Below are 11,409 nucleotides of genomic sequence, written 5' to 3'. Positions count from 1 at the left end.
GCCTGTCATCTGGCCCAAGTCTGTGGGACAGCTGGGGGAAAGGTATATCTGAAGACTGATAATGGAAGGGAAAAGATTGCATTTCTAATCTGTACAAACAGGGAATAGATGCTGCATGGGGCCATCACAGCCCTGTGCCTATTTCACTCTGAGATTTCATAGTGGGACTTCTCTATTTCCCTTTGGAAACTCTTGAAGATCTTGTTTTGGCTCCTATGGGATGAGACCTGTCTCCAAAACCTCGGGGTTTCTCTGCAAAAAGATGCCTTTTCTCCACTTCATTTTCTGCGAGAGAGCAAATGATGGGCCATATGGTATGGGCCATAACCTGACCTGTGTATGTTGGGAAGGGAAAAGGTTCACAGGGGGTCACTTTGGCAAGTGGTTGTGGACCTCCTGGTGAATCACTGGAAGGGCTTTGTGTCTCATACGTGACAGTTGCCTCTTTGTGGTGAATTTTTTAATTGATGCTTTAAATGGTTAAACTGCTTTCTTAATGCATTGGTGGTTGCTAAGATACAACCTCTCAGATTCTGTAAATCTTCCACTTGAAATATAGTATATTGGCAAATGGGGTTTTCCTCTCTGACAGCTTGGGAGAGAGGATTATAGGGCACTTACCATTATGTGGATGAGGAACTGCTCCTGCAGCCTGCAGAGGCTGCTGCTGGTGGTCCAGTGGTTGGGAGTTGATGGGATTTTAGTGGCTCCTGGCCACTTGATGTGGCCCAAGGAGGAGGCTAAAGGGAGGATGAGGGGAGTCATAGGATGAGGTGGCAAGACTGACAATGCAGGGAGAATGGGAAGGCAGCACGGGGGCAGAGGAGGTGGTTAAGTCTGGGGATGGACCATGCAGAAGGACCAAGGGAAATATTTCTGTCCCCACTTTAGATAGCTTCAGGCCGCACTTCTTCCCGAGTAAGAATCATCTTCTCTGCTCTTTCATGATGAAGGGTGGAACTCGGGAGAGTCTGGGTTTGGGACTGGTTTGACTGAACCTTGGGAAAAGCTGTGCAAGGAGAGATTTTTAGCAGCTCCACAAAGTGATTAGGAAATACCAGATTTAAAAATAATATTGGATTCCTGAGTGTTCATTATCAATATGACAGTAGCAGCTCAAAGTAGACAAACTTATAAAAAAGAAGCCTAGCTGATCTCTACTTGTTCACAAAATATGTGGAGGAAGGTGGTATAAAATAGTGCAGTTTATCTCTTATTTGATACTAAAGTAAGTCTTTACCTGCTAAGGTTGCAGAGAATATTGTTAACATGTTGAGAGAGTGCAATTGATGCAGCAACTTCTGTCTGGGTTTGCAGATCAATAGCTGTGAGAAACAGAGAGTGCAGCTGTTCAGCTCAGGAAGGTGTTAGGAGAGATGTCAGAGGATGATAATTGAACCAGTTATGTTCTCCTCCCCACCTCTTCCAAGAGACAGTCCGAGATGTGTGCAAATTTCATGGGCGTTGTCTCCCATATCACAAAGAGATCATGATGCCGGTAGCTGTACTATCTGAGGGAAACCTTCGCTTCCTTCTGCATCTTCCCACCAAAGGGAGAAGGAGCCTTGCCCAGGGCACCTGGCAGAGCTGTTAGGGGCATTCAAGCCTTGCCAAGGAGAAATGAAAGCAAGAGCCTGGTGGGGCTCACACTTTGGCACAAATTGTGGAAAGTGGGGTCTCACTCTGGTGTCCTTCTTGGGCAGCATTTATTTTGTAGGTGGAAGAGGGAAAAATACCAATGTCTTGGCCCCCCACCTCCCCCACCGCAGTGTCTAGCACCCTAATTCCCGTTTCAGCTGCTTATTATTTATCACTGACAGTGAATTTCCCCCCAGAGTTGTTCATTCTATTGGAAAAATGATGATGAAGCCATGGAGGGTGGTGATGGGGTTTCTGGAGTTCTCCAAAGTAAGTACTCCTCTCTCTGGAGCACTTTTAATTTATTACCAGTTGAAGAATTTGGTTCTGTATTTAAAGTTTATCTGCTTGGGGATCTGTTGTGGTATCTTGGCTCTCAGACTGCTGCTTGAGACATGCACTGGTACAATTAGTACTAGTTTTAAAACAAGGAGTGGCTGCCCAGAAAGCCACCCCACATTCCTTGATAGAGTCACTAGTGTAGGCTTTATCCTTTTTAGAGGCCATGTTATAAAAAGAATATATAGGGTCACCATGATAGTTAAAATTAATTTTTAATCAAATTGTTGGTTTAAGGATCTAGTCCTACTCATTGACTGTCTACACTTGTCAAATGGCAAGACAAGTAATTAACTGTACCTTGCCTGGCTGATCTGTATTCATGGCAGCTTTTATAGCTGAGGGAACTGAGGAGTTTGCTCAGTCAGGTGCTTTACGTGAAATGCTTTGCATCATGAGCCAGATTTAGGATCTCTAAATGCTTCAAGAGTTGTGCTCACTTTCACATGAAAAAAAGTTTGATCTTCATCCAACTTTAGAGAGGAGGAAAAAAAAAATTACTTCTAAGAAAAGCTTTCTCATGGTGTACTCTGAAAGCAAACCTTCCCAGCACCTGTGGCAAACGGTCCTCTACAGAATATCCAGATGGTTTCATGGCTTCACGAAACCAAAGAAACATACCTTGTCCCAATATCTTATAAAATCAGGCCCAAGTTCTTGAATTTCAGCCCACTTTGGTAATCCTGTTGCCATCTGAGGTTCTACCTCATGAGCAAGATAAGTGAATTCATGCTCTAATTTTAGGCTTAATGCAACTTGCTGAGAAAACTGCAAATGGAAAAGGATTTCTATTGGGAATGGGAACAAATTGATTATAATAATGTTACTGAAAATTGGACATAGAATGCGAACAATCCTTATACTTGCCCTCTTATCAGGGATTAATAATCACAACCTTGGAAGGCTCCAAAGAACTTAACTCTGCCTGAAAGCAAGATGACTTTCTGGCTACAAACAGAAGCAGGTGGCTCATGCCAATATCTCCCCAAATCATAAAGGGTTAAATTGCCGTATGGGGCTACTAAATATGCGTGTGAAAATTTCAAAAGCATGAGGGTTGGCCATCTGGCTCCTGTTCCTACTGGGTATTTAAGGATGAAAAGGGAAACTGGAAAAGTAAATAGTGTATTGCTTGATGTGTTGATTTTCAGCTGAGATTTCTCTCTTCAGTGCCTAGTTATATTTGTCCATCTAAATGAGTGGGATTGACTGTGTCTTCCCAAAAAGACGGGGAAAAATTAGCATGTAAGCACTGGGAGAGCTGTGCAAAGCAACACACTGCCTAATCTAACAGCTGAGGCAAATTTATTCTGGTCTGTATCCAGAAAAACGACTTAGTGTTTCAGCGTCTAACTCACGTGCACTGATGCTCAGGCAGTTTGTCACACCTCGGGGCTCTGTGTGGATGCTGCAGGCAGGGTTTGCTGTCTTACACTGGGATTACGAAGAAGAGCCCAAGCTCTGGGGCAGGCATCACGATCACCGGGGAGGGTCAGGCATCAGTTTGGACTGGGAAATGAACGCTTTCCTAGCTTAAAGTGTGTGTGCCAAGCCAGCTTTTTTGTTTTCTTCCCTTTTTTTTTTTTGTTTTGTTTTGTTTGCTTGTTTCACATTTTCTCCTGGGGTAGAGGTAGAAATAGAGTGGTGAGGGTAAAGACAGATGCTGCTCTGCTGGTAGGCCTCTGGTTTGTCACCTGGACCAATGTCCGTCTCATACAGGAGACCAGGCCTGGACACACCCCAGATGTGCCCTCATGGTCTGCTGTGCTGGAAGGTCTCCCAGCCTGGCCAGTGATGACACTAATGACATTTTTTACCCTGTGTGTCCCTTCACATTGCACGTTCCTCTTATTCCATCTGTAGGAGACTGAGACTCAAAGTTCCTACAGCCTAATTTCAGCGGAGGAAAAAGCTGGTCCAAGGTGTGAACCTGAAGCACATCTCCAGCTCTGCTGGAACTGCACACACTCTTCATCAGCCTGAACCCCACATCAGACCCATCCACAGCACCATGTTCACTTCTCTACCTGCCACAATGCTTCAGGTTCACACAGTAGCTTGCCCTGGAAGTCCCGATCTGTGACTCTTCCTCCTTTGTAAAAGGACCTAAACATCTCTTTCATCTCTAGCTTAAAAATAAGCTGTGCCTTGAAGTCATCTATTTATGCCTTTTTGGTTGTAGTTTTATTGAAAAAGCTGGTATTAACATATTTATATTTTTATTCAACAGTTAGCTAATTTGTGCAACACAAAGAATGCAGCCATGAACAACAGCTTTCAAAACAATCAGATTTACCAACTTTACCATCACTTACTCTACACCACTGAAAGCTCAAACTAAAGAGAGAAAGAAAATGGGAAACGTTCACAATGACGGTTAACTTTCCATACATTCAAGAAACCGATCAGTAGTAGTGATGTGAAAGACAGAAATGGAATACTGGTCTTTGAAAGGTTTCTATTGATTTCCTCTATAATCACTTCATGGTATTTTGGTTGGGCATTTCATTAATTTTATAAAGCTCCAAAGATATATTTCTTTCTTTAATTTTAACATGGTATTTTTGGTACCCAAAGCTGTAACAGAGTAAGGTACTTCAAATTAAAACCAAAAACTTGTTGTATTAAGAAGAACTGCTTTATAATAAGGTATTTATAGAATCTTACTTGAGAATGTTAAAAGCTAAATATATGCTTTACAGTACTTCTAGCTGTAAATGCCAATATGAGCTAATAGCTTTTTTTTTTTGAGCTGCAAAGGTTAATGGAGGAGGCCAAAAGTCAAAGAAATTGTATGACACCCTTGAAGCAGTAGTTTGGCATTAACAAGTTCGCTATACAATTTACCACATTCTTAAACCTTTTTACAAGGAAAAAAAAAAAAAGAAAAAAGAAAATAGAAAAGCAATTTTGTTAAATTTCATTAGAATAAATATGTACACGTACTGTCCATGCCTGCTACAGCATACAGTATTTTATAAACAAACATTCCTCGTTCCCTTCAAAATTAACCTACACATTTCATACCATACGTGTTTAGTGTGGCTGGAAACTGATGCACATGCGTTTGTGCTTCTACACACAAAATATACAGCACTCATCTAGAAAACTTCAAACATACGGATTTCATGTGTTGTGTTGAGATGTCATATAAAAGCTGTAGGCTTTGTTTTTTTTCTTTTTAGTTCTTGTAAGCAGATTTTCATTTGCCCTTTCCCTCAGACCAAAATACAAAAACATGCAGATCCCTTCATCAGAACATTCTCCACTTACCAAGATATCAGTGCATAATGGCTTCATTCTTTCTTTTCTTTCTTTTCTTTCTTTTATTTTTTTTCTGAGGAGTTTTAATACGAGCAGATTAACAGGCCATCTGAGTTGCGCTCTTTTATTCATGGTTTGAGGAGAAATCCTTTGGGATCTTATTTTTTCTGCCAGAGCTATTAGGAATGCAACAGAACTTAAGAGGACTCCTTGCCCACTGCACCCTTTCCACATAATTCCTGCATGTGGTACAACACTTGTATGTACCTTCTTTTTCCATTCACATCACTATTTATTTGAATAAAGGTATTTATGTTGAAAAAGCTTTTGTTTGGTTTGTAGTTTTTATTCCTCCAGGAATAATTCTGTCACCCAGCAGTGGACTTATTTAAATTCACTGAGCAGTGGTGAATCTCACAGCACCTTCCTTTTACAGATCCCGTGGCATCACGTGTATTCCCCCAATGCCAGGATTAAAATAACCATGCTGCAGTAAATAAATGAGGGACTTTCTGAAATGTCTAGCAGTGACATAACTTTATTCCCACTTAAGTCAATCATTGCCTGTAAGGACAGCAGTTCTAGCCAAGGTTTGCATAACCCCAACCCCCAAGTGGTAGGACGGGTTTGTGTGTTAATTGCCAGGCTACATCTGACCAGTGAGTCCCTCTGGAGTGGCAATACCAAGATTTGTTATAGTCCTCCACATGATGAAGATACTAGTTATTGTTTTAAACAGAGCAAAGAGATTTATGGAAAATGAACTTCTGAAAATAAGCTGGCTGAGTAACTTTACCAGTCTGTCAGTCATTAAGTTGTAGCACAAGGTTAGTAATGCGAATAAATAAATAAAGAAGAGGGTGGTGTAAAGAAGGGAATAGGATGGGTGAGACAGGGCAGTTTTTCAGCAGCAGAGATTCTGCTTCCAGTTATAATTGTCACGAGGCTCCTCCATTGTGCCACGTGCTCAAAGGGATGTGGTTATTCAGTCACTCCAACAGGCTTGGCCTAGTTGAAAGACAGGAAAATGTTGCTGAAGAAAAAAAAATGAGGCAAAAAGCTCTAACAATGTGGTAAATGCTGTGAACTGCAAAAGCAGGCAGCGCAGCAGAACAGCATGGTCCTGCAAACCACTGAGACCCTCAAAAGGATTGATGGGCGTTGAGAAGTCTCAGCACTCCTCAGGAACACTCCCAAAGTGAATAATTACCCCTGTTTGGGTAAAAGAACCAATACAGACCACAGTACTGGATTTGCAGTCGTGCCTTTTACTCATACAGTTGCAGTGATGGAAAATAGTTGGCTTGCCACCAATAATGATACAGGCTGAGGGATGAAAGGATGCAACCTACAAATCCCACCACAGAAGCCACAATATTTGTGAAGATAACATCCTTCTACAACTCTCAAGAGGCTGGTTTGTAAATATAGAGGGATATTGTTAAATCTAGTGCATTTCTGAGTTCACTTTATCCTGAAATATGTACAGATTGTTTGTCGCTGCTATAGCAATGATGTTCTCAGTTGGGTGCCACGCTGTGTGCAAGATCTTCTTAGTAAAGTCCAAACTGTCAACACTGATGTCATCTTTCCTCCGTTTGCCTCCGACACAGACTCTCCGGGGCTTAAGAATAGCTCGTGGTTTACTGCTCTCTCGGGATGCCTCCAGGGTAACATCCCGCTTGGTATTTCGGTCAAACATTCGAAAAAAGTTGTTATATGCACCTGTCATTATCACACTGTGGAGAGAAAGAGAGAGAGAGGGAGAGAGAAAACCAAGACAAAATTAAACAGCAGCTTGTGGGATGTCTACCAACATGACTGGATTGGGACAGTTGAGCTTTAACCTAGAGATTACACACCTTCTGGCTTTAGCTGAGAAAGAATATAAACCAGGATTTTTCCCAGTACTCCCCAGAGTGAATAAGTTTCTTCCAGCAATGTCTTCCCTTTCTCTATTACAGTCTTCAATGAAAATTACAGTTACCCCCAAACTAGCACCCTGAAGCATGCACAAATGTCAGAACCCTGACATCAGAAGACTGACTTCAAAAGGCAATAAAAGTAATATGTTTTAATAAGTTATTTTTAATTACCTTCCAGCTTTTTATGAGCTTTTAAGAGTCATATATTTCAGGCTTTTTTCTTTCTCCAGAGCTTTACCTTTTCTGACAGCTGAGATTTAACATGTTTCCAGAAAAAGTCTTAAAAAAAAAAATCCAAGTATTTCCAACCTTGTGACATAATAGCAAGATTTAGTACATAATTACATATTTTAGTGAGTATTTTGAAGAAAGGTCTTTTAAAAGGCTCTGAAAAAAAAAAAATCACACTGAGTTTGCACAAGTAAATTTACATCCAGAGTAAACCCTTTTTCCTCCTGAAGCCATAGACCTTGCAAGTCTAGACACGGTTACAATTTGCGTGTACGATGCTTCTCAGAAGTAAGCACATTGATAAACAGGATTCTGTCATCCCTTGTATGAAGTTTGAATGAAGATTCAAGTCAGGATATATTTCTGGGTCTGGGAGAAAGGAACAGAAAATATACCTCGAGCTGTATAAAAATTACCCCATTAATCAGCTTGTAGTTTGAAATAATGGATTGCCAGTTGCTTCATTCCCCCGGTCCCAAGGGGAGGATATTTTGTCACTAACTTTAATGAATTCAGGATTTCATCCATGGCCCTCAGGTTATTGGATTAGCATAATCATGGGTTTCAGAGCCTTGTTCAAAAGCTGTGAACTTTTTCCACATGCGAAGCCAGAGCCACGCTCTACTCTCCTATCTCAACCCCAAATAGGGTTTTTTTCTGAATTTCCGCTCTGGAAGGCGAATCCACTGCAAACAGTTAGGTCTACACAGGAGAAGCTGCACAGTTCTAAACCTCAGACAATCAAGGACTATTTTCCTTTCTAGTACAGCCCAACAGAGCATATTTCACATGTTTTGCGTATAATAAACTACCCTCCATCTCAAATGACAGCTACATTTGCTGTTGCTTCCCATTTAGGGGGAATCTGTGTTGAACAGCACACCAGCAGGAAACCATGGCATATGCAACTGTGGGAGAATAAAGAATAAACTACACTCTCTGCCATACAGATGCTCACTAGCTGATTAGATTAGGAGCTCCTGGATTCAGGAGCTGTCTTACACTATGTGCACAGCCTCCAGCCAGTGCTGCGTTGATCTCATTTGAGGCCATTACAAGCTACTGTAATACAAATGAATAACATACTGCAAAACGCACAAATGGGAGCTGTGCAGCTAACGGCTTTTGTACTACCAGTGCCGCCTGACAGCAGCTCTGCTCGCTTCAGAGCCACCGTAGGGTAACTAAAGCGGGTGAGTTGGATCTGTATGCTGTGAATCACTAGCAGGACTGCCAGCTCCATCTTCCTTCCATGTTTGCTGATAGCACACTGGAATTTGATGACAGCTGATTCCACACCGAGCTTTTTGCAGCACCTAAAGCGCTAAAGGAAACTGCTGCAGATCAGAGGGGCGTAGCACAGAGACACCGTATGTGCTGCCCTCCGCCACAGCTCACCTACAGCCTACACCCTGTGGAGAGGCAGCTGCTCCCCCGAGCTCTGCAGGCAGCACACAGCTGGCAGCACCACTGCTCTGCTGCTGGGGATGGGCAAGATGCTCTTGTCCATACAGAGCGGCCACCAGCCCTGGCAGGCACCTGCCTCGCTGCGCAGGAGAAGGCAGGAGCAGTAAGTGCCCACGGGTTGTCTGCAGGGAGGTTTCCCATACCTTCCCCACCTGCAAAAGGCCTGGCACAACCCTGCTTAGCTGCTTAGTGAGGCACAAGTTAACAGTCTCACAAGCTAATAAATACATACATACATACATACATACATAAATCAGTGTGACAGCTTGATAAAATGTATCCCAGAAGCTGCAGAAAACCTATTGATCAAGATTAGTGCCCATTTCAGAAATTGAGTCAACAGCACTAAATCTAATGTTTCACTCCTTCCAAATCACCGTGTCTTGTCATTACGGCTCCTGCTGTAATGGTTATTCACAACAGGAGAATGTTGAGGTTATTTCATATCTCAGCGCTAACATACACAATTTGTGATGCAAACAGCCCAGCACAGTGCTGCATTATTTTTTTTGCCCCCAGGCAAAATTTTGAAACAGGTTCGTAATGCCAAGGCAGCCTGTGCCATGGGCTGCAGAACTGCGGTCCCCAGGGGAATTAGGAGCATCCCTCCTGCTGGAGGCAGAAACTGTCAGGAGAGCAGTTTTCATACAGGCAGAGCATCCGTGCACCAAACGCACAGAGAGATGTTGTCAAGAGTCTGACTTTAGGAGGTTTTGCTTGCAGTAAAACTACATTTACAGTCCATTTGCTTTTTAATTTCTTTAACTCTTGCATATTTTTAAAAGTCTGGGGCTTTTTTTTTTTTTTTTGGTTGGATTTACTGCAGTTATTTTTTTAACATATGTAGATGACTACTTTTCATGCTGGCCCTGTTTTTCTGCAGTTTAATGGCTCAGTAAAAAATAGCATTATGTAAATGAGAAAGTGCCCATTCTTGTTCAAGGTCACAAACACAGATGGATTATAACCTTACCTGCTGCTTAAAATAACAATAAAAGAGAGCGAGAACTAGATCGAAGCCTACAATTTATTCCCATTCAGGATAATATAAAATACAATAATGGAATGGAATGTGGTAGGGAGAATTATATATGTATATATATATGTAAGAACAAAAATTGTATCTGAGTATAGGAAGAGTCTGTTCTATATTTACAGACTCATTGCTCTGCACAGCAGTGTTATTATAGTGCTTGCACAACACCCTTGCGAGTGTGGCTGGTTCAAGAAACAAGATTAAGCCTCCCCCCAAAAATCTCCCCACACTAATTCACAGGTATGTAAGGGGGCAGCCCTGAGAAGCTCTGTCTAACCACCTTTAATTTCACTGAGAAAGCAGGTTTACAAGTTGTTCTACCCACAGCCAGAGGTACCGTCATCTCATCCGTGCAGGGGTATTTAGGATGCAGAACACGCTCCAAAGCACCCTGAGGAGTGGCGCACTGATAGCTCAGGCTGGAGCAAAGCTGCTGATGGACTGCACCACAGCTACTGGTGACAGGATTAAAAAATATAATTTAAATAAAGGCAACAAAAAAAATAAGGCAGAAAAAAACACCAATGGCAGTGACATGGCTACCACTGCCTTCATTTCACACATGGGCAGCCTGGCTGGTGCTCTGGAAGGGTTGGCAACACCCCATATCTCTAGGGCTGTAAATGCATTCACACAGTTCCACGCTACCCCTGGGCTGCCCCGCAAGGGAAACATGTTTTCCTCTCTGCACGGTGCCGCCCTGCAGGGCACACGGAACTCTGTGCTCCCCGTCAGAGCTGCTCCAAGCAAGGTCTGAGGGTTTCTGACCATTCTTCAAATGTGCGCCAACACAAAGCGCTACTAATTCATCCAGCCTGCACTGTCACTGGCGCTTTCTTGCTTATTAAGGACACAATCTGAGGCATGTCATTGTTGCTATCCTGTTCTCTTCCTCACTTGCTTCTCCTACAATCTTTACTCTGGTCTTTACCACATTCCCAGTTAGGTTTACCTTTCCCTTCTCCCTTCCTCCTCCTCTCCTCTTTTTCCATTTCCCTCTATCCTGCTTTACAGTTTTTATAAAACACTATACCTGCTTCTCTCTCCTGTCAGTGAATAGTCCTCCTCAGCTTCATCCTCTGTTCCCTGCTCTGTGTTGTCTCTTTTGCTTCACTCTGTCCTTTCCCCTTCTCTGCTCCTTATTTTTGCCTCTCATCTCTTCATTTTACTCTGGGAGGTGTCACTGCTCACCCTTTCTTTGCCATAACCCACTACCTCCAGTCTTGCTGACTCTCACAGACAACTTGCTCAGCCCCTGAGGGCTTTGGGCTTCCATCCTCGCTTTTCTCCTTTGGGTTGAACAATCAGTAGTAGTAACACTGATGTTTAATTTAGAGCCAGAGTTTTAGGGTCTACAGCACCACTCTAACAACTGCTTATGGCTTCAGCATCTTGAAGAATCTTAATACCTTAAAACATCTGGCTCTCAATATTTTGCTTTTGGTAATGACTCCTTGTTAAATGAAATGCTTCAGTATGTGGTCTCCCTCTCTAACATTCTGCTTCTGT

The 11,409-nt window shown here is 42.5% G+C and overlaps 1 protein-coding gene across 15 annotated transcripts in view; it reads right to left on the bottom strand.

Moving 5' to 3' along the window:
- Positions 1-4,179: 4,179 nt before the first annotated feature.
- PPP2R2C (protein phosphatase 2 regulatory subunit Bgamma) overlaps positions 4,180-11,409 on the bottom strand; it is a 205,069-nt gene continuing 197,839 nt past the window's right edge. For all 15 annotated transcript variants that reach the window (XM_065060500.1, XM_065060496.1, XM_065060503.1 and 12 more), the window contains one exon: positions 4,180-6,980. In XM_065060500.1, the coding sequence (XP_064916572.1) occupies positions 6,689-6,980 (292 nt within the window). In that variant the 3' untranslated portion in view covers positions 4,180-6,688. The remainder of the gene's footprint in view (positions 6,981-11,409) is intronic.

This window comes from Columba livia, chromosome 4, assembly GCF_036013475.1.
Source record: "Columba livia isolate bColLiv1 breed racing homer chromosome 4, bColLiv1.pat.W.v2, whole genome shotgun sequence".
NCBI lineage: Eukaryota > Metazoa > Chordata > Aves > Columbiformes > Columbidae > Columba > Columba livia.
The sequence above is the reverse complement of the archived record's forward strand: the minus strand, read 5'-3'. Positions and strand labels throughout refer to the sequence as shown.